The sequence below is a fragment of the Tinamus guttatus genome, unplaced genomic scaffold (genome assembly GCF_059628265.1).
Source record: "Tinamus guttatus ecotype Peru unplaced genomic scaffold, ASM5962826v1 Tinamus_guttatus_pri_ptg000057l, whole genome shotgun sequence".
NCBI lineage: Eukaryota > Metazoa > Chordata > Aves > Tinamiformes > Tinamidae > Tinamus > Tinamus guttatus.
In genome coordinates this window covers 710,406-733,226 of record NW_028288591.1, presented here as the reverse complement: position 1 = coordinate 733,226, position 22,821 = coordinate 710,406, and the positions used below count along the sequence as shown (strand labels likewise).

The 22,821-nt window shown below is 56.0% G+C and overlaps 1 protein-coding gene across 1 annotated transcript in view; it reads left to right on the top strand.

Annotated features, from left to right (window-relative positions):
- Positions 1-22,821, top strand: part of DSCAML1 (DS cell adhesion molecule like 1) — a 70,932-nt gene that overhangs the window by 5,528 nt on the left and 42,583 nt on the right. Inside the window, exons 2-3 of the mRNA XM_088540238.1 lie at positions 2,590-2,907; positions 5,432-5,578. Of these exons, the coding sequence (XP_088396364.1) occupies positions 2,590-2,907; positions 5,432-5,578 (465 nt within the window). The remainder of the gene's footprint in view (positions 1-2,589; positions 2,908-5,431; positions 5,579-22,821) is intronic.

The following is a 22,821-nucleotide window of genomic DNA, read 5'->3' as shown; positions in this document are numbered from 1 at the left end:
CAGCCCCCTCACCCTGCTGTCTCTTGACCTCCCTGAGCAGTGCCTGAGGATGAGACCTTTGTGGCTGCTCTCTGCCCAAGCCATGGCAGGAGGCTCCTCCGAGGCCTGGTCCCGCTGCGTAGGGCGCTGGGTGCGATGGTGCTGGGGGACGTGCCGCGCGGTACCCGGACCTGCGCGGTGCTCCCGGCGCACATGAGCGCTCCCGCGCGCCGCGCGTCCCCGGCCGGCGCGGCTCCAGCCATCTTGTGCTTGCCTCGGTGGCAGACATGAGCCCGAGCCGCGCAGGGCTGCTCGCGCTCGCTTTGTTTTTCTCCCGTTGATTGCGAGCGTGCGTCTTGCTCTTTCATGTGTGGGGAGCGAGCGTCGCGCTGCTCTGCGCAAGGCGAGTGCTGAATCACGGCGACAGACCCGCCTGGGGACGTGGGGAAACCTGGGGCTCTCCACAGGCTGGCACCGCTGCTCGGGGAGCACCGTGGATGTGGGGTGCTGGGTTGGGGGGCTTACACCTCCAGAAACATAAATGGCTTCATCTGCTACCTGTGCATGGACACAGAAGAGCAAAGGCACCAGGCTGTGGGGAGAGCCAAAGGTGCTTTCTTAGCTTATGAACATTTCATGCCTTTGTGGTGCTGTGCTGGACCTTCCTAGTCACCTACCTATTGCCTCTCCCAGCCCGCTGCGCCCAGTGGCAGTCCCGTCCCTGCCGGAGGATGTGGCTCTGGATACGGGAATGGGCCGTCTTGCTTTGGATGTAATGGGTGGTGAGTGAGAGGCGGTGATTTCCTGCTGGGAGAAGACCAGAGTGAAGGCTGAAGTGGTGGATGAAGCAGCGGTCTCAGGAGCTGCTCCCGCCTGGAGAGGCGCTGGGTGTTGTGCAGGGCAGGGGCTTCCCTCCTCGGGATCCCCTCGGGATGCGCCCGCTCCCTGCGGGAGGGAGTGACGCGGCTGCAGCCTCCCTCCCGTGCCTGTCCGAGGAGCAGGGAGCGAGTGGGTGGCAGGAGCAGAGGGAGGGCAGGAGGGCACTTCCCAGCGCCCGAGGAAGACGATCCTCTTGCAGGGCAGGGAGGCGCTGGAGGACAGCTTGGTGGTGGGATGCGCGTGCTGTGGCCACGCACGCTTAACCAGCCTTTCTGCAAATGAGCAGCCGCGACGCACGCTCCCTGAAGGGGCGGCTTGCAGCTAAGATAAGAATATTCATACAGATGAGATTATTTTTCTCTCCCCCCACTCCTGTCCCCTCCTCCCCAAGTTACAGAAATTGAGGTCAGGGAGGGTCCCCTGTGACTCGTTTTAAGCCAACAGCGCAGTAGTTATTTGCTTATTGGCTCCACGGCACCACAAGTGGAGTGTGCTCAGCCAGAGCTATTAATACACCCCCGCCACGGGCCGCTTTCTATATTGGTGTCCTTCCGCCCACTCGGAAAAGAGTGCGGCTAAAAAAGGAAAATCAGATCTAAGCGACTGGGGGCCTCATCCTTATTTATAGCAAGTTTTGCTTGCTTTGGTTGAGAAGGGAGCTGGTCCTGGAGTGGGAAGAGGAGCGTGGAGGAGTTGGGTGAAAGCTCCCTTCCCGATTTCTGCAGGGAAGTTCTCTTTTCCGTAGCTGTCTCCCTTGCTCCAAAGGCTCCTCCTGGGTGCCCAGGCAGCTGGGATCCCTGCCTTGGAGTGGGGCTGCAGAGCTGGCTCTGCCCCACGTGGATGGTGAGGGCAGCTGGGAGCAGGGCGGCAGCCTGTACTCGGGGCAGGGCGATGCTGGGCTGCCCTGTGCGAGGTGGGCGCAGGGAGGGCCGCCCGCTCTCCCTTCCCTCTGAGTCTGGAAATGGAGGCAGCTTTCCAGCCCCCCGCCGCAGCTGCAGAGACGTGTGCCCTGCACGTCCAGCCCTGCTTGGTCCGGGCAGTGCCAGCGCTGCCCGGGGCAGTGGCACTGCGGCCTGGCCATGCTGAGCTGGGGAGCCACGAGGGTGCTGGCCATCTGCCGCTGCTCGGGGCTGCAGGACGTGCGCGTTTGCGGTAGAGAAAGCATTTGTTGTGTTTGAGTGCTGGGCGCGGGCAGCTGCTGTGCAGAGCTGCACCGAGGGAGCCATTTCCAGCATGCAGGTGCCCTTGGGCCTGTGGCGCGGGCACAGGCGAAGCAGAAATCCTGTGGTGCGTGTGTGCAGCCCCGGGGAACTGGGAGGCTGGTGTTTCCCTCCCTTCACCACCGTAGCTGTTAGGGGCTGATTGTGTGGTTCAGGAGCAAGCATGTGTGGAGGCATCTTCACACTGCTCCTCTGGGCTCCCAACCCTGTGGAAGCCTCTGGGAGACCCAGGCAAGAGGCATCCCACCATGGGCACCCTTTTGTGCTTGCACAGCCCCGTTTGTCCCGTTGGGCGCTTGTGGTCCCTGGTGCATGCTAGTGGCAAGAGCAGTGGCCTGTGAAGGTGGCCTTCATGCTTGCAGGCCACGCAGTGATGCTTGCTCTGCCACCTTGCTCTGCCAAGCGCCAGGGCCGGGCTCCCGGGGCAGGGCTGGGAGGTGCTTGCGGTGCAACTGGGCTGCAGTGATGCTGGCACTAACTCCCTGCCTCGTGGCCTCTGCTTTCTCCACAGCACACGCCGAAGATGTCGGAACCAGCCTCTACTTTGTGAACGACTCTCTGCAGCAGGTTACCTTCTCCAGCACAGTGGGGGTGGTGATTCCCTGCCCGGCAGCAGGGTCACCCAGCGCCGTCCTTCGGTGGTACCTCGCCACAGGCGACGACATCTATGATGTGCCGCACATCCGGCACGTCCATGCCAATGGGACTTTGCAGCTCTACCCCTTCTCGCCATCAGCCTTCAATAGCTTTATCCACGACAACGACTATTTCTGCACCGCGGAGAACTCGGCAGGCAAAATCAGGAGCCCGAATATCCGTGTTAAAGCAGGTAGGAGCCTTCTGAGAGGGTGTTGGCAGCTCTAGTCTTCCCCATAGCCTCCTGTCTAGCCTCTTCAGTGCTCTCTGCTCAGCCCTGTGTCCACCTGGCATATCTGATGTGGGCTGTAATCCTGCAGACTGATAGCGTTTTGGCACGAGGACAGCAGTGCTCCTGTCTGACAGAAGGAGCTGGTGTGTTTTGCATTGAGGAGAGGACCCAGGAGCCCTGCTGCTAGCTGCGTGGCCTTGGGCAAGGTGTTTCGCCACCTTCCTGCCCTTCGCCTGCAAAGAGCAGTGGGGCTGGATAACTGCCGGTTTGCAAAGGGCTGCTCTGGAAGGAGCAGCACGCGGAAGGAGAGCTGGCGAGGTGCTGAGCTGGGGCTCTGCGTGTGCCTCCTGCACCGGGATCCACGGCTGCATGGGCAGGGAGCAAACGTGAGGGCAGGGTGTTGGATAAACAGGGGGTCGCTTGCCAATAGGTGTTTGCAGCGCAGCATCCCAGCCATGCTGCGAGCTGCACTTTGGGCTCTGGGCTGGTGGGGAGAGCGCTGCAGAATTAAACTAGCAAGGAGGAGAAGGGTCACTTTGCCCCCAGATAATGTGGTGGCCATGGTGTGGCCACAGCCTCGGGGCAAGGCAGGTATTTACGTAGCTGTGTGGAGACCTGGTTCATGTCTGTACTTAGTTGAGCCCCGTCCCCCCACTCCTCCTACAATTTGTCTGTTCCCACTGCAGCATCCAGCCCAAACACAGCAAGGCTGCTTAAGCAAAAGAAAAGGAAGAATATGCAAAAGAGCTGGTCTCAAAAGTCATTGTAGTGAATAATTGACCAGGCTGAGTAGGGCTAATAGCCCGGGAATGGCTTCATTATGTAACCTATTAAAAGTGGGGCTAGCAGAGGGAACACGACAGCAGTGACTACAGGTTTTGTTTTTTTGTTTTTGGTTTCTGTTTTTTATTTAATGCCTTGTACTGCAGAGTAAATGGGTATTAACCCCACTCCCCAGAGTGAATTATTTACCGGCATTATCAGGTTACCAATAAACCCCAGCCCAGCTGGGAGGCGGGCAGCAGCAGGTAGGGCTGTGTTCAGTGTGGATGTGCAGCAGGCAGCTCGTGTGGCTGGGGCAGGGCTGGTCCCTCGGCTGGCTCTGGTTCGGAGCTTCTTCAGGAGGTGGCTGTCCTGGCGCAGAGAGGAGGGCCCTGGACTTGCCTGAGGATGCACAGCAGACCGCCTGTGGCCCGGGGGATGGATGCAGAGCCTTGGATGCTCCTCATGGTCCCCACTGGCCTTTAAAGCCTGTGAATAAACCTCCTGCTCCCTGTGATTAAGGAGGCTTTTGCTGGCTAATCTGCTTTGGCTTGGCAGTCCCTTTGTGCTGTGGGCTGCTCCCATATCCTTGCTCCCTGGCCACCCTCCTGCTCCTGGCTCCTGCCACAGGGAGTTTGCTGGGGCTGGGACAACACACGCTGCACCCCGTGCTGCAGAGCTCGTGGTCCAGCTGGTGCGCTGGATAAATCATCAGCCAGCCCAGGGCCTCTCTGAACTGCCTTTGCTGCCCTGCACGAGCGGCGGGGCCTCCCGTGTCAGCTGGCACCCGGTGTCATGGGCGCTTGGAGTGCAGAGAGGGTGGAGGAGCTCCTGCAACTGCCCCTCGTTTATCGCTTTATGGGTGCCCGCTGTCTCCCTCGGCAGTCTGCTGGTGTGCACAGCCTGCCAGGGGCATCAGGCCGGAAGCACCATCGTCCTCCTGCTGCTTGCTCATCTATATGGTGCAGAAAATACTCCATCTCTAGGTGCTTTCTCTGCTGCAAAGCAGCTTCTTCCTTCTGGGACTGTAAAACTTTTGGAGTTTGATCTTGGTTTGAGCTGCTTTTGTTCTGCTTGGGGGTATCATTAAGTGACTAAGCAAGCACACATGTGTAATAGGAGGCACCTGTGCATCATTACCAAGAGGTGTGAGTGTCTGAGGGCTGGGCATAAAGAGAGGCAAGAAGCCAGCTTGGAGTCTCCCTATGTGTCCCCTGCTCTCAGTGCTTCTTCCTGAGGCTCAGGAGGGTGCCACATCCGTCAGGTTTCCTCTATCAGGTCTCTCCCCACTGCATTTTTCAACCTACACCCTCCAGTGTGAGGAGTACCTTCAAGCTAGGAGGGTGGATCTTTGAGCCCTTGGGTGTTCTTGGAGGCTGTACGGGAGACTGGGAGCTGCGAACCTCTGCCTTAGCAGTTCTAGATACCAACCCCTCAGCCTTGCATGCCTGCCTCTGGCTGTGGCATGGCTGGTGGCAGGGCAGAGCAGGGACCCTGGCACAGGCACTAGGCTGAGCATCAGCGCCTGTGAGTCTTGGGATGCAGAACACCCGTCCTGCAGCTTTTCTCACCCCCTGTGTCCCAGCTAGTGCCAGCCAAGCGCTTTGGATGGGAGCAATTTGTTTCCTGGTAGGTTTTGTTTGGGAAATGTGGTGTCAAAGCAAAGGGAGGTTGTTTTTCTTCCAGCACTGTCATGCTACCAACCATCTGCTCTTCTCTCTAGTCTTCAGGGAACCGTACACCGTTCGGGTGGAGGACCAAAGGTCGATGCGTGGAAACGTGGCTGTCTTCAAGTGCCTCATCCCCTCATCTGTGCAGGAATACGTTAGCGTTGTGTCCTGGGAGAAAGACACCGTTTCTATCATCCCAGGTAAGAGAGGAGCCGCGGGCCTCTTGGCAAACCTGAACTGTGATGCTGTGGGTGAAGCTCTGTGGTTATAACACGTGCCTGTGCTGCCCAGCAGCGGGTTTTATTGACGAGTGCCCTGCGGCTTGGTCCGGGGAAGCCCGCGGTGCGAGCAGGCGCGCTGTGCTCGTGGTGCGATTGGCAAGTGTGGCGGTCGGCGTCCTGCATTCCGCTCTCCTCGAGACTGAGTGGCTTGGGTGGGTGCGTGACACCTGGGTTTAGGCAGTGGGAAGATGCTCTCTGGGCTCTGTCCCTTCCTCCTGTGGCTGGACCCGTTTTCACTGTGATGCAAAAGTAAATATTCCAACTCCTGTGCGTTTCCACAACTGTTGCAGCCATGTGGGGAGGGACTCTGTAAAAATGTCCTAATGGGCCACATCCCTGTGTGCACCTGGGTCTCCTACCTTTCCCCAGTGCTGCTGCGATCTGCTTGCATTGCTCTACCTTAGTCAGCACAGAGGTTGCGGCGCTTTGCTCTGTGCGAGGGACCTAAGGCAGGAGTGGCCATGCCTGTCCCTGTGCGGGGACTCGGTGGCTCTGCGTGTGTCGCCTGGTGTAGGGATGGGCACGATAGCTGTGAGCAGAGACCGGTGTGAGGCCGGGCAGGGTCCGGCCACGCTCCAGGCTGGCTGCATCCGTCCCTCCCCGTGTACCGGCGTGACCTCGCTTCCCTCCTCGGAGACTGTATTGATGGCAGCACTGCCTGCCCTGCGCAGCCTGTGTAAGCTAGTAGTCAGGCAATCGATACTGCTCTCCCCAGGGGATCCAGAAAGAATTAAAGGATTTTTCCCCAAGCGGATGCTGCGTGTGCAATGTTTGCTCACAGGTCAGTAAGTCCTGGTGGCCCTGGGGCTCGGCGTGGCCGTGGGGCGAGCGGTGTAGCCGGGGTGCGTGCCTGCTGCCCTACCGTGGATGCTGAGCACGCAGCAGAGGTGATTTGCTTTAATAGCTCTGCGAGGGATGACTCTTAAGAAGCTTATAGCGCAAAGGGCTTCACCTGGGGGGGCCTGAGGGTGCTGCTGCAGAGGGACAAGCAGCTAGTGCCTTTACCCATGGACTGGGCGAGCTGGGAAACCTCGGGACAGGCAGGGCCTTTCTGGCACCGGCACAGGTCCTGCTGCAGCTTGAAGACCCGGGGTCGTGAGCCGGCTTCCTCTTCTCAGTCGGTTTGTAGTTTATAGCGCCCTTCCTCCCCAGCACTGACCCACTTCTGCCAGTCCTGGGTGAAATATGGTATTAACCCACATGCCCAGGAGAGTGCTTGGGATGATGGAGCTGCGATGCGTGGGAGCTGACACTGCTCTGCAGCAGCCTCCTGCCTGTAGAGGGAGGTGTTTTGTCTGCAAATGGCCACCTTGGGTACTGTGGGAAGTTTCCTGGTGTTTTGGGGTGTTTTGAAATGCTGCAGTCCTGCTCATCCCACTAGTAGGTGTCAAATCCCTGGGTCTGCCTTTGAGAGCTGTGTTTCAAAGCTGCTGCAGTGCTGGTCCCAAGGAGGCTTTTCTGCTGTGTTAACTCGTAGCGCTCCCTCTAATCCTGGTGGCTTCTGTCGGCTACTCCGAAGGGAGCCCCCAAACCTCGTGTGCGTCGGAGCCTGCTCCAGAGCAGACCCATTCTGGGCGGGTGTGCCCTGTGGGCACAGCTCACGTGCCAAGTGGCTGTTGTCAGCACCTGTAGTGTTTGCCTGCCAAAAGTGTCCCCTCGGCTCCTTGGTGTCCCTGTGCGTGCTGGCCAGGCTGTTCTTCCTGCAAAGCAGGGGACAAAGAAGCTTTTCTGGGGCCTGGGGAGGTGCCAGTGAGCCCTGGGCTGCCTGAGGAGCACAGATCCCAGTGGGCCAGACCCCTCTGTGCGGGCAGGCACGGGGAGAGCTCCGTGACACGCGCCCTGCTTGCCCTGGGGACAAGTGCATGTCCTCATGCTGCTCTTAGCTGGGTTCCCCCTCACCTCGGGGACCTTTTGCACTGCGATGCGCTTGCTCCCGCTCTGCACGCCGGAGCGATGCAGCCGTTGCCGTCGTGTCGGGCTTCGTTAGCAGAGCAGAGGTGGCTTCTTCGGTCACCACGTTAGTGAAGCGAGCACCCAGGCACTTGCGTGATCTTAACCTAGACTGGTTCTCCAGTTTGCTGTTGCAGTAGGGTTTTTAATATGATGATTTAATTAGAGTGGAACGATTTTAACATTCTAAAGCAATAATTACCCTAAAGACAGAACATATAAATTGTGTTACAGTGCAGAGTCAACACAAGCAAACATGTTTTGCTGTTGGATTACAAATATAGTATCTGCCTGAAGCTTATTTTTTTGCTTGCTCTTGTGTTAGAACTAAACCTGCCTTTGCTGTTGCCAAAAACATGGTCCTGTCTTGACCTCTGCTGAACTTTTGATTCTGTCCTGATAGTTGGCAAGGAAGACAAGGTGTGAAGGAGGGGCTCCCTGCTGCTCTGAGTGAATGGCACGAATTTTGAGAGAAGCTGAGATGTGATACTGAGGCCTAATAGCTCTTTCTGTCTAAAAGTGCTTTGTGAATTGCAAGATCAAGTGGTTGTACAGATACAGCACTGCACAGCTCCGCTGCTGTCATCCGACAAAAAGGAAAGGTCTGTAGAAGCACTGCAGCTTTTTCAGAAGTAAATCTAAGGCATATTTGAGGCTGCCTGCATAACCTCAATTAGTGGACCCAATTCACTGTTTTCTTTTCCCAGTTTTTTCTAGTGCTTAGTGCTAATGGACTGTGTCTTCCTACTTGGCCTCAGTGCATCAGGGGATAAAGGCTCCTAATTCTTAGGACTGTTCCCAAGCTGTCGTGCACGCTTCTCTGCTAGACAGCTGCTTTTAGCTGAACGTTTCCAGGAAGTACTGGCTTTCCCTCTAGCTTCTCTCCTCCTTTTGCTGTTGGCACACTTGCTGTTCCTGTAGCTGGGAATGGAGGAAGGGATCTTCCTCCTCGGCAGAGAGGAGCCCTTGGGTCTCAGGGGCTGCCGTGCTCTCATGTGCTCCCACCTGCGTCTCCCTATGCAGCTTGGGGGGCTGCTTGAGGAGCTTTACTGGGTCCTTCTCATGTAATTGGGATGACAAAGGTCGGAGCTGCCCCCTCCGTGCTGCCGCACGCTGCTGCCTTGCTTCAGAGCCTTGTTGTGGGTCTTTGGTGCTCTGTTGGTGACAGGTTGGGTGACAGACTGCTTGGATGGGAGCTGCTGGTGGCTCAGCAAGGTGGCCCCAGGCTCTCCTCCCTGCTGCAGTTGAAGGTTTCCTCTGTCTCCTCGTTCAGCATCGTTGCAGGCAAAGCCGTGGGCCTCGTGCAGGTCGCTGCTCCTCTTAGCAGCCCAGCTCAGTGCTGCTTCCAGGGGCTGCCTCTGCCTGGCTTCTTTCCATGGGGCTCCTTAGGAGCACCTCCTTGCAGGAGCACGGACCAGGCCTGTTTTGGAAGAGATGCTAAAGCGATTGCAGCAAAGTGTTTTGCGTGTGTGTCATGCTGCTGCGATGGGGGGGTTTGGTGGAGCATTGCATTATTTGGTTAACTTGGCAACACTGTAACTTACCCTGAAATCAAAGATAAATTCTTTATAGAAGGTTGTCCTGCATATAAAGCATCATTAGTGTAGCTCATTTTTGCTTAATGCCTACCTAACTGTGCTGTAGTCTAAAAATGTGTGTTTAGTGAAGTCAAGGGTTGCAGAGAAATTATAGGGTTTTCAAAAACCCATTTGCTTTGCTGGTGCTCGCATCAGAATCAATCTTGCCTTTAGTTCTCAGCCTTGTAGCAAACATGCAGCAGTGCTCGCAGGATCTGGCGTTTAATGTAGGCTGCTACTTATTCAGAAGAAACCAGCCACGCTCACAAAATTGCGGACTGTGTGTAAGATTGCACTTCGCACCAAGGCTGTGATTTTGAGCTCTCCTGTTGATGCGTCTTAATATTTTTTGGTGGGGGGAGGATGGCAGCTGCATGCAGTGTCCTACTGCTCCCTCCCCTTCTCTACAGAAAGAGGGAGAAGCTCCTACCACAAACCAGTTTAAGAGCTCAAGATGGTAAACAGCTTTTTTAAAAACAGTCTCCAGGCTAGATAATGCAGGGAGTCTAGGAAGCAAAGGCGGGATTTTGATTTGCGCTGGAAGAAGTAGTTGGCATATGTGACTGAAGCTGCTTTGGAGTCGCTGTGCTCCAGTTATTGTGACACAGAAAGGGAAATTTTGCTGGCAGTGTGGTGTCTCTTCTATAGGTATTGCAGCGAGTGAACCTTGATCTTGGCAGTCTTGGGGTGGGCAGAATTAGGCGTGTGGCAGTGGCACTACGGGGGTCGGATTTGTACTGGCACTGTGTACTGGTGTGTGTACGTGTCCTTTGAGGCTCTTTGGTCGGCAGCACCTCAGGCCCTTTCTCTGGAAACCAAACTTTGAGCTTGCCAAAAGGATGCAAGTGAGAAGTTCAGTCCTGCAGCAATTTTGGTCACACTGCTCTGCATGTTCTTGACTGAACTTTAGCTTTTAATAATTTAGAAAATATCTAATATACCTGTGTTTGGTCAGACGCAGACTTAGCTTGATCTTAATCCTTTCTCTCCTGTCTGCTACAGTGTCCACATATGTGTTTTTGGGAGTCTTAACCTCATTTTGGCAACTGTTTAGTGATGAAGGAACTAAATCCTGAGCTTTTTCCCAGTTGACATGTGTGTTCACCCCAAAGATGCCTGCTTTGCTCTCCTCTCTCCCTTACTTTGGAAGCTTTCTCTCCAAGTAGTGCAGGCAAGTGTAACTACATGCAAATTCCATTTTAATCTGTCTCAAAATGTAATGAGTCTAGAGACACAGCGTGAGGCTACTGAAAATTAAAACCACCGCTCGTATTATGGGTCTAGCGCTGCCTCAGCAGGTCCCTTTATGCGGTGAGGGGAAGCGGGCGCTGTTGCCTGTCCCCAGCATAGGGGCACATGTGCGGGGACCAAGGGTGCAGTAGTGGACCTGCCTCATGGAGCTTGTGTCCCTGCAGAGCAGCTGCTGCGAGCGAGAGGCCATCCGTGCACGTGCTGCTGTGCGCGGCGGTGGCTTTGGCCAGGAGCTGTGTTACCCAGGGTGTTTAGCCACTGTTGGTGCTTGTGCTTGGCGAGTCTGGCATGACCGTGGCGGCCCCTCGGCTGGTCGCGGGCAGCCGCGGCGCTGAGCGTGCCGAGTACGCGCAGGACGCCGCTCGCCTCGCCATCTCCGGCCGGCGGGCCGGGGACGCGGCCTCGGCCGAGGGGAGGGAGCGAGTGGCCTTTTCACTTGTGCTTTGTCGCTTCTCGTGGGACGGGCGCCGGGCACCGCGGGGCCGCCTGACGCGATGTCAGTGAGCGCCATCCCGCCCTACCTGCCTGCAAAGCCTTTTCGCCTGACAGCCCCGGCCGCTCCAGAGGGGTCCTGCCTCCTCGCCAGCCCGCGCCACCCGCTCCGGCTGTGACATGTGCCCAGACCTGTTACAGAGGGAAGGAGCTCTAGGCGTTCTTCTCACCAAGTGGGGTGAGATTCTGTCTGAAATCATTTCATCCTTCCCCAGAGACTTGGCGTGAATTTTATCTAATCGCCATGGCAACAGATAAAAAAAGGTGTGAGCACATCTCCTTTTGCTGTGATAATTCAGATTTATATATTCAGATCAGATTGGAGTTAGAGATTTTAAAAGGCGCAGATGCAGCAGAAGGTGTGACTGCAAATAATGTGGCGAGAACGTTTGATCCTGCCCTTTAAGAGGGGAGAGCGCCTTCCTGCAGTTTTTTTGGAATATAATTATTCCATCAAATCCATTTTAACAAGGACTCATTACAGCCCCGATAATGCAGAGTCACGTTGGAGACAATCTCGCTCGCATGCACGCGCACCAGAGAGGGACTAAAACAAGTAAATAAAATGCACGGGGCGAACGAGGAGCGGGAGCGCTGTCCGCTCCAGCTGCACCGTGACCAGCAGCCCGTGTCTCGCAGGTCAGGCGGGCTTTAATTGAGATGTAATTGCCTTGGCCTGAGCGTGGCTGTCAGGTGTGCATCCCCCTGCCACATGCTCCTGTGCTGCAGGGTCCCTCGCGAGCTCTGCTTGCAGGATGCCACTTCAGAGATGCTGAAATGGGCTGTTTGGGCAGGCGAGGCTGTCAAGAAACCCCTTCGGGTCCTGTGCGACAAAATGCTCGTGATTAAAGGTCAGGAGAGCTGTGGCTTCCTGGAGGCTGCTTTCCTGGGCACAACTCTAGTGTTTTCCCCTGGATTTCAGGTTATTTCCGTGCCATGTAACGCGCTCGCCTGGCTCCTAGCCCTGCAGGGTGATGGAGCACTAGCCCAGCGTGGCATGACAAGCTCCAGGATGTGAAATACAGCTGAGCATCCCTTCTTGGAGCAGCCATCTCCACGTGCGCTTGGAAGTGTAAATCTTTTGCCACCTGAGGAATAGCAGTGCTGTAGGGAATGGACAAACGGTGCAGAGAGCAGGGGACGGATGGCTGTGGGTTTGGAGCAGATGCAGGAGGCGGGTGGGCTGTAAGTCTCTGCCCGACACCCTACCCCAAGCCCAGCCAGGGACGTGTTTTGTGTTGCGTGTCGCTGGCCCCGCGTCTGCCCCCGCTGCTGCTGGCTTCGCACTGGCTTCCAGGTAGCAGAGAGGCGAGAGGAGCGAGTGCAGGGGGACTTTGCTGGCACATGAACACGGATCCCTGCTGTAGTAGATGGCGTGCAAATCTGGGACATGGGCAATCCCTCACATCCCTCAGCCAAAGAGGGAAGGGGTCAAGGGAGGATGAGGTCAGGAAGTGACAAGGAGGAGGAGGTCTGCTACACACTGTCCCTGAGATGCGTGGCCTGGGCTCCGTGTCCCCGGGTGCCTCTGCACGCCGATGCGGATTTTGCTCTGCCATGCTCTGAATTGCAAATCCTGGTTTTGCAGGAAACTGCGCAGTGGTTGGGGTCAGGGGCAGAGCCTTGTGGAGCACCGCTCTGGTGACACATGGGGACAGGTTGCTCCTGGGCTGATTGACCTCGTGTGCTGCTGTCTGCCCTTTAGCTTTCGAAGGCTGCATGCGCCCGCAGGAGCTCGGAGCCCTTGCTCTGCATCTGTGTGTCTTTGCAAGGGCCTTCCCTGCCCAGAGCCAGCCCTGAGCGCGATGGGGGGTCTTGCTAGCAGCCAACGTGAGCGGTGTGATGAAACCAGGCACTGTGCGCGTGCTGCTGGTACCTTGCTGAACTTGTTGCTGCCGCGGTAGCCTGCATAAGTGGGATCAGGACGTGCTGATCTCTGCTAAAGGACCTGGACCCTGCTCCTGACTCTGTTCAGAGGGTGTTTGCCAAGTTGTAATGCTTCCTTCTGTGCTTTCAAAATCTTCCTGCTCAAGGAGGGCTGGAATTGTTAAGGTATGAATCTTTTGAAGGTACTGGATGGTCTCAAGGTGAGGAAGTGATGGCAGCGCTGTGGCCAGGGACCATCTTTCTGCATCCATGGAGTGGTAGTTGCACCCTTGCTGGCAAGATTGGGGGATAAGGGGGTAAAATGGGGTAAAATGGGCAACTGTAGCGTGAGGCCAGGACCTGTCCAAGTTCCTCTTTGGCTGAGGGAGCCTTGCAAGTCACCCCTGCACTTGGACCTCTCTGCAGAGCTCCTGAAAAGGCATCTACCAGTGTGATGGGTTTGGGACAGAAATAGCTCTTTGGAAGTGCCCATGCCAGCTCCAATAAGTGTTCGAAAAGGAGAGGGTTTGCTTCAGCAGCTGTTTGCTGCCACGTTCAGAGCCTTCACTCTGCCCTTTTCCCTCATCTTCCTTTTCTACCTTATTTTTAATCGTCACCTAATGGGTCCGGATGGTGCTGGCTCCTGCCCTGCCGCACCGGGGTGCCCACACGGAGCTGTGCTGACCGAAGCAGCGTGGCAGGAATGGCTGCAGGAAGCCCAGTGGTGACGCACCGTTCAGGTCACAACTTCTGTGGCTTCCAAGTATTTCTGTGAGCCCTGGGGCCTTGTGTTGCGCTGAGGGTTGAATGCCCAGGGATGCGGATGCGGAGCACCCAGGGGTCTCGCGCGGCTGCTGCAGGCCAGGCCCACGCGGTGCGCGGCTGCTCGACGTGCCCACCCGCGAGGGCCTCGCGGTGCCGGCGTGGGCGCCGTCCCCCTCCTCCCCGCACAGCCGCGCAGATGCGGCAACAATCACGGTCATTATTCCTGCCGTGGTGACAGTGGCAGAGATGCCAGCTTCCGCGCACAGGCTCGGCTTTATTTCATCTCCTCTGTTTTTCAAAGCCTCTTTCATTTTGTATGAGCAGACAGATGTGAAGGGCTGCAGGCTGATAAATTCTGCAGCCTTATGAAAAGCGAGGGTGGGTTTTTGTTGTGGTTGCTTCTGCCTCCCCCCAGCCCCTTCGCAGGGAGCAGCAGCATTCCTGCTGCAGAGCTGCTCCCTGCGCTGGGGGGTCCCCTGCGGCTGGGGAGGGCTGGCGGAGGGTCCCGGGCTGCGTTTCCTGGGGTGCTGCCCAGCTCCCCATGGCAGGCGCGTTGTGTGCCCGGGAGCGGTGCGAGGAGCTGCCGTGGTGCTGGAGGGGCTCACGGAGGGCAGCGCTGCTCCTATCTGCACCGCGACGTCCTCGGGTGTCCCGGTCCTTTGCAGCCACCGTGCCGGGGCCTGGGAGGGTCCTGGCACCGCTTCGCTCCCCCTCTCCTGCGCCACTGACGATATTTCTGGTTTAAAAATAAATTGCTCCGTCTTTAATTGCGGTTTAAATAACTGCTTCATTTTTATTTAAATGTGGCTCTGTAAGGCTTGGAGAACAATTAGGAGAAAATACAGGGCATTGCTCTGGTGCATGTGTTCAAGCATATAATTAATTTTTTTATTATACTGATGTTTGCCGAATCTGGAAAAAGATCTTATTGTTCCCCTTGATTTAGTCATGCACCAGATCTACAAATACCCGAGCCATTTCAGGGCTCCATTTCGTGTGCCAGGCAGCCCGGGCACTCGCCTGGCCGCCGTGCTGGGCTGCCCATCGCCCGTGGTCTCTGCCCTTGTGCTTGGCCCCGATGCGCAGTACCACGTGGGCTGCGCTGCGGGCGCTTTGCCCTGGGCCTTGCTCCTGCCCACGGTGCCGTCCTGCTGCTGGGGCAGCATCTCGGCCCTTCCCCAGGCCCCCGCGGGCTCGGGGGCTGCCGGTGGCATGTGGAGCCCCTGCTCCCGTGAGGCTGCTGCACCCGGCGAGCTCCTGCGCGCCTTGTTGATGAATGGTATTAAAAGGCTGATAAATGACTGGGGATGTCGGGCACAATCTTTGAAAGGCTCTAAATGACCCAGGGACCTTTTCCACAAGTGAGCTGCCCATTCAGCAGTATAAATCTCATTCAGAGTCGATAGGGATTAGGCTCCTAAGTGCCTGACATAGCTAAAGTGCTTCTGAGAACGTGGCTTGTTAGAGGGAAGCCCTATGTGGTCTGCAGGGCTATAAGCTTATCAGTCAGAGGTGCTTTGCTTGGTGACAGCAGCTGCTTGCGGTAAACACGCTGCTGCCCTTTTGGACTCCTGACAGTTTTTTAACCATTTATTAAAGCAGCCCCACGCTCCTCTCTGAAATGAAATCTCCGTAGCGAGCGTGGCATAGATTTTTCACAGATGGCAGCACTGCCAAGAGCAGGCATTCAAGAAAACATTCATCAAAAACATTCATTCCTTTCAAAAAGAAATTGACGTTTATAGAGTAGACAAATTTGGAACTCATTTGCTTTGCCTTTCAGTTTCTGGATTTTTGGAGGTCACGTTTTCCTGCGCCTCCCAGGGCTAGGAAGCGAGGTTATTTTTAACCGAAAACTGAGATTCCCTTGTAAGTGCCCGGCAGGGAGGATGGGGGATTCGGTCCTGGGCGACCCTTTGCTCCGTGTCTCTCCTTCCAGCCTCAGGCCGAGGATGCTCGTCCTCGGGCTGATGCGCTTCCAGGCAAGCGGCCTCTTGTGCGCCCTGTCCCCGGCTGCTCTCGGTGGCCCTGTGCCCGTCCCCGTGGAGCCGGGCGGCTGCGCCGTGCGTGCCGGGCTCGGCTGTGGCCCCGCCGGCGCCGGGCGCTGTAGTCCGGCTGCTCTCAGGCAGAGGGCTCCCGCACGCTGCGCTGCCCGCGGCGAGAGCGGTGCCACGGCCGGGCACCCCCACGCTGCCCGCGGGACCCGGGGCCGACTTTGCAGCTCCTTATGAAGGAGCAATGCGTTGGCTGCCTGTCCCCATCTCATCTGAAGGCTGCACCGCGCTGGCTTGCAGCCTTGCCGTTTTCTTCTGTGTAACGCCTTTTATTTCCGAGTGCTTAATATTCCCCTCTGAGCCTCCCTCGCCTGCCCTGGCTCCCTCCCCTGAAGGCAGCTCTGCAACTGCACAGCTTGGCTGAGCTGTGCCTGCTGCTTGCATGCCATACGTGGCAAATGCATTGCACGCATGCTTGTCCTGCAGCAGCCTAGGTGCTGCAGGCCCCTTTGCACGTGCACCGTGTGCCATGTCCCATAGGGCAGGGTGTCTCCCCAGCGGGTGCTGGTGCTTGTGCCCTGCTGGCTGCAGTGTGCTTGGGGCTAGTTCTTGCTCAGACCAGGGCTGGTTGCTTGTAGCCACTCTGCCTGCAAACCAGACCTCATTTGCATCTTGGAGGAACATGGTGCTGCAGGCAATGAAAACCTGCGACACCGCTGGAGATTGCTTGTTGGGTGCTGTTTCATGTCCATTTCACTTGGATCTCTTGCATTTTGTTTGCATCGTTGTCCTATGAACTTAATGTGATCGTGTACTAAACGGGTACCTGTAATTGAGCTTTGTGCAATGCTGCTGCTACTTCAGTGCCTCCTGAACTGTTAGCAGTGTTACCACTCCAGGTTTGTTTTCCACATTTGTGCATATTCCCTTGCACAAAGATGCAAGTATTGCCTTGTGTGTTTTTTCAAGAAATTGCCATGCAAATTTCTTGCTTGTGCTCCGACAGGATTCTAGTAGCCTGCTGAGCACCGAGGCGGGGGGAAGCAGGAGGAAGCTGTTTCAGAGGTGAGAGCTGCAAGCTGTAGTGCGTGCCCTCGCCGAGCCGTGTTTGGGTCTCGTTGTTTTGGGGAGACTGCTGGTGGCTTCTCCTGGTGAAACTGCCCTGCCTCTTGGCCCGATTCCGCACGCTCGGCAGCGTTACCCGAGCTCTGCCGCCGCACAGGCCATCGATCAGGCGTCCTGGCAAGCCCCGTTGTTTAAACAAGAGCTATGGCAATTGCATCCAATATATGTACAACACGTGCACGAGGGTGTCAAGCATTAACTTCGTAATCATCTCTGATCTTTCTTGGCAGGACTCTGCCATAACGTGTCGTGTTGTTGCGGGCAATTACGCGTGAGTTATAGCTACCTGCGGCCTGGCGGGCTGGGAAGATCGATGGCAGCCTGGCAGGCTCCCTTGCAAGGGCTCTAGCAGGAGCCTCCTCGCATTGCCCTGGCTGTTCTTCTCCTGAGAGGTGATGGAGCACAGCGTGCCCTGCAGAGCAGAGTTTATTCAATAGATACCATGTCTGAGCAAATGCCCTCCTCCCACCTCGGCAAGAGCATCCTGTAGTGCCAGTTTCCTGAGAAATGTGAATGCCTGAGTTTCCACTTTGTTTATATACCTGTATACATATGTGATCCATGAAACAAAGAAGTTTAAAATGATGAATTGTGGCTAATGCTGCTGTGTGATGTAGATAAGACCTTAATTGTTTGTTTGGGCAGCTTAAGTCAACACCAAAAGCCTGATGGAAAATAAAGCAATAATTTAAGCGTGTGTGTGTGGGTTTCATGGGCTGTTTGACCAAGTGTGAATGGGTATCATTGGCTTGTGTGATTTTCGTGTTCATACGTGGGTAAAGCAAGTCGTTTTGGAACTGCAGTTTCTGTGCTACCTCAGAGCTTGCTGCTGAGAGCTTTTCTTTGAGGCAGATCGCAGCAGTGTGAGTTGTGTGAAGCAGAGAGCTGGAAGTCCTCCCTCGCTTCCCTTTGCCCCGCTTAGTTGTTGGTCTGCCGCTCTCCCGCCTGGTACCCGGCGCGCGCTCTTTCTTGGAGCATCCCTGCCGATGAGCGAGCGCGCGGGGCGGTTATCGCGCTGATCAAGGTTATCCGCGCCGAAAGCGAGCGGCCGCGGCCCCGGCAGCGGGGTGCTCCATGGTGAGAGCCCCGAGCGCGCGCGTTGCCAGAGCTCCCAAGTTCTGGCAGGCGATCCGGCTACGGCAGCGGTGCCGTGCAGGTTCTGCAGGCCTCCCTTTGCAAGGGCACTGTCTGAGGCTGCTGTTCTCTGTGCGGTTGTACTGCTCTGCATCCTTTCTTCCTAAAGATACAGATTCAGCAGCTCCTGCTCATTAGCCACGTAGCTACTTTCCCATTGGTACATGCAGAAACAAAACTGATTTTGCTGAAATCTGGAAAACCCAGAGCAGGCTGTGCTGGAGGGATGTTCCTCTTGAATCAAGCTTTTACTGCTGCCCTTTGGAAGAGGGGTGTTTTAGCGGAGGAATCAGCCTGGTGAATGCAAGGGTCAAAAAGTGCATCCGTAGTGGTGGATCCAGGCTGGCAGGGATGCAGTCTAAGGAAAACTCTTGCATCCTGCACGAGCAACATATATTTATATTGCCGTGTAAGGGGAAAAAATGTACATGGTATCAAACGATGCACTTTTTTTTATCTTCTTTATGGCTTATAATGCTGTGGCTGGTTTTTTAAACCCACTAAAAGCATAAAGCATTAAAGCAATTTTCCAGAGTAATATAGCAAGAGGTCTACAGAAGCTCGGCAACATTTGATAATACTTGCCATCTTCCGCTGAAGATAATGATGTTAACAAATGTAATGGGAGTAATGAGTGGAGATTCAAAAAGCAGCTTTTGTTTAATTTTTTTGTAATGCAAATGAGTTTGGGAATGAAGGAGGAGAGCAGAAAATAATGAAAACTTCATCTGAAATGAGTCTTAATCCTTGCAGCCAACTGCTGGGGTGGCAGGGCAGGGGAAGTGTGGGGGAGGCCGGGCTCTGTCTGGGAGCTGTGAAATGAAACCAGCCGCCAAGGGAAATTGCTTAGACGGGCAGGAGAGCGCAAAGTTCCTCCTTTTCCCTGTGAGGAGGGAGGCTGCGAGTCCTTGGCTCTGGGTTTCCGCAACACCTTCCCGTTGGAAGTGATGCGGACTGAAGTCAGCCTTGTGACAGCCCAGCGACTCCCTCTCCCCGTCAGAAGGAGCAAATTTGCTTTATTTAGATTGACTCCCAGCCAAAGTGATAGGTATGAGGTTGGCAAATAAGCATCCTTGTGATGAGGGCTGGCACTTAAGCATGTGCAGAAAATTCAGGTCTGTCAGTTTGTGTCAGCTCGCCTCGTACGGAGCGTTTAATCTCATAACCTTTGGCCAAGAAATGCATTAAGAGATCTGCAGAAAGTAGAGCTCAAGACGGGAGCGTGCTGGTGCCTGCTCCTTACCTCTTAATCTGCCCACGAAGTGACGGGGAGAGGGCAGGGGGAGGAAGGCCAAGGAAAAGCGGGTTTTGCTGGCAGGAGGGCTGTAGGAAACGCAGCTCTAATGAATCGGGGGAGCCGAGTAACACCTCTGCCTTCTAAGCAGGGCTGTCTTAAGTTGCTTAAATGGTGTCTGAGACTATTAATCCCCCTTGGAAGCGCAGGGAGCATGTGCGACCCCGAAGCGGATACGGGGCTCCAGCGGAGGGGCTGGAGCGCAGCCCGAGCCGGTTTGCGGAGCGGTGGGGAGCCCGGCTGGGCTGTGCGGCGCCCGCGAGCAGGAGCAGATGGCGGTCACGGTTCCGCGGTCACGGTTCCTCGCTCGTCCTTGGGCACAGCGAGCGATGCCCGGCCCTGGGGGAGGGGGCGCGTCTGGCCCCTCTCCGTGCCCAGGCTGCCCCGGTGCCTGCGGCGGCAGCGCAGGAGCCCTCGCGCTGCTCCCTGGGACACCTGAGCGTGATGAGCTGGAGCTGGGCTGCTCGCAGGCCCCTCTCCCTGGGGACAAGGCCACTTTGGCCGTAGCTTGCTCTGGTCCCACAATAGCTGCGTTTACTGCTCAGGTTCCTCAAGCGCCTCCCTTTGCCCTGGCGCTTGCTGCTGCCTGGGCCCCGGCAGCCCTTTGCACCGCTGTCTGTGACGATCTGCGCCTGTTGGGGTACAAGGTCGCGCTGACACGGGGCAGCATCGCCTGCACAGGCGTGCCAGCGTGCCGGCGTCCCCTGTTCTAGTAGCTCTATAGGCACCAGGAGCACCCAAGGGCACCACAGCCACCAGCCTCGCCGTGATTCCAAGTCAGGCTTCTTTTTACCGTAAATCCCTGAACATGCAAGTTTTCTCCTGGGGCTCTGGGCTCAACAGAGCGGCGCAGCCTCTGCTCGCTGCCTGGATCACGGGGAGGATGAGGCGATGCGGCTCCAGCCTGAATGCGACGTCTTGAAGGAACAGGCCGTGCTATAAACCCAGGATGCCTTCGTGTTCTTGTCCCCCACTCTATTCTTTCTCCTTTTTTTGGAAGGATGAGGTTGTGAGTTATAGCATCTGGCTCTGCGATTTACAGCTTTTAATTAATCTGAAATTTCAGCATAGCTTTTTATGATAAGCAGGGGCATCTCTGCAAGCTGGGAAGGAACCTTAACGAGGATCCAAGATGAATCTGCAGGATGAAATATCAGGGCAATAAACAAGGCCATATAAAGCAGAGATGCAAAATAAAAAAGATGCCCAGACCATCAAAGTGATAATCTATAAATGAGATCTCATGTTGGAGCTCTTCCCCCCAGCAAGAAGGTTCCAGCAAGAACTGTGGCTACCTGTGGGCAGCTGTCAGAATAGATTGTCAGATTCAGTCAGATTTGCTCGGTGTCTATTAGATTCGGTCACGTTCTAGTAGATTGTCAGATTCTGTTCAGAATCTATTGGATTCTGTCATATTCTGTTAAATTCTATCCTATCCTATTAGTTTTTCTCAGATTCTAAGAGATCTTCAGATTCTATTAGATTCTGTCAGATTTTAATAGATTCTATTTTTAATAGATTCTGTCAGATTCTCTAGTATTATATTATCTCATGTAATCTATTAGATAGATAACAGATCTGTATTATCTAATATGCATTATCTAATAGATAATAATTAGATATTATCTAATATCTCTGTCTAATAGATCTATGAGATTGTCAGCTGCCCATCACAGTGATATCCCAGTCAACACCATAGGTGCCTTTCCTAATGAATTGTTAGCTCTGCAGTGCGGAGAGCTAAACTATTCCTTCTTTTAGCATCTAATCATGAAGAAAAATGGTTAATACTCCAAGTGAGGGTCAAAGGAGGAATAAGGCTGCTGCGTGGGGCAGTCTGTTCTAGGGCCCACCTGAAACCTGCCAACTGTGCTGCTTGTTGCAATAAAAAAGGCTTTGGCTTCTGTTGCCCCCAAGCTGCTGCTCGTCTGCTCTGCCCGTCTGTGCTGCCCTCTGCATCCCCACGGTGCAGAGGAGCCTGTGCTGGGCCTGTCCGTGTTCTGGAGCTAAGCGGATTGGGAGCAATCCTCCTTTCCCAAGGTAGCTCGTGGGAAGTGCTGGTGTCTGCCCTGTGCGCTTGTCAGCGTAGACCCTACGTGCTGTGTGCGGCCCCCACCGCGTGCCTCGTGTTCCCTCTTGGCCTTGTGTTGCCTTCAGACTGGTGTGCATAATCCTCTGTTTTCTTCCTCCAGCCACGTAAATTCTGGGAAATTGCAGTAATGAAGGGTAATGATACAGTGTGGGGAGCAGGCTTCCATTAAAGTCTGTTAAAGGCGTATCAACAGAAGCAGGAAAAAACACTTATTTACAAATATTCCTAGAAAAAAAAAGGGGGGGGGAGGGAAGCGAGCTCTGTTTGTTGCGGTTGACAAGTCTTCCTTTCTATGTGCTTTTCTGCCTGCTGTCAGCGTGTGCGAGAGGGAGGAAGGCAGCTCGGGTGCATGGCAAGTGCCGCCTTGGGCACTGGGGCAGGAGGCGGCACAGACCTCGCTGCAATGCTCTATGGCCGTGGGTACTAGAGCTCCCGGGGTGCTTGGAGCTGTGCAGTCCCCAAAGGGACATCTGTCCCTCCTCCTGACATCGCGTCCCTGCTGGGGGGCCAGGGCAGGTGCTGCCTGTGCCATGCAAATCCCCTCTGAGAGGCAAATGAGGGGCAAGGCAGGAATTTGCTTTTAACATCAATATTCAGCAATAGAGGATGTAAATAATTGATCGGGCCTGTGTGCTGGGGCCCGTCTGTCTGTCAGAGCGCAGCAGAGGTGGCAGAGAGAGTGAACGGCGTTGGGAGGACTCCTGTCCCTCCTAGGGGATGCTGCTGAGGAGGGCATGTGCGCCATGGGCTCTGCCGTCCCTTCTGCTCCGGCCCGGAGCGCCTTCCTGGCCCACTGCACATGTCCATCAGTCCCGCGTGAGCTGCGGCAGGAGGAAGCGCGGCCGGGAGGGCAGGCTCTGCTGCCTGGGCTTCCCTGGCGCTCTGCAGACGATTGCAGAAGCCGTTTACGTGGCTCGAAAGCGGCCCGGGTGCGTTCTGGCACGTGGCGGCAGCGCCTCGGTCTAGGCGGTTGCGCTGCGGGCAGCGGAGGGAGGAGCGCGGTGCTGGCCGGGCGCGCGGCGGCGCCGGCGGCAGCGTCAGCGTCACGGGCTGCGCGGAGCTGACACGGAGCATGTGGGAGGCCCGGGGCCTTCCCGCGGCCCCTCCTTCGTGGATCGCAGCAGGCAGCGGCGGCCTCCGTCTCCTCTGGCTTTCGCGTGCACTGCGTGGCTGCCCTCGGCCCTGCTCATCGTCCTCGCATACGCTGCCCGTCACCCTCGGTCCTGCCCTCCTCTTGCCTTAGGTCTCCAGGCCGAGGGACTCGGTGACCCGTTGTCACGGGCAGGTTAACAGCAGAGTTCTGCGGCTGGCAGTGCCCGGCTCTGCCTCGATGCCAGCCCAGCGTGTGGCAGTGACATGCTGCCCACGCGACCGCCAGCACCCTGGGGCGCGCAGGGCTGCACCATCAGTGCCAGCTTGCCAGGCCGGGGAGGCGCTGCGGGAATGCCCCTCACTTCAGCACACAGAGCTTTCCTTTTCTAAGCAGTAAGGAAATTCACCGCAGCCTAGAACGTGCATTTGAAACGCCATCTGTACAGATGTGCTGGCACAGTGGGCCCAGGGCAGCATCCTGCACCATTGGCTACCTCTGCCTGGTGGCTTCGTGGCCGTGTCCCCGGCGG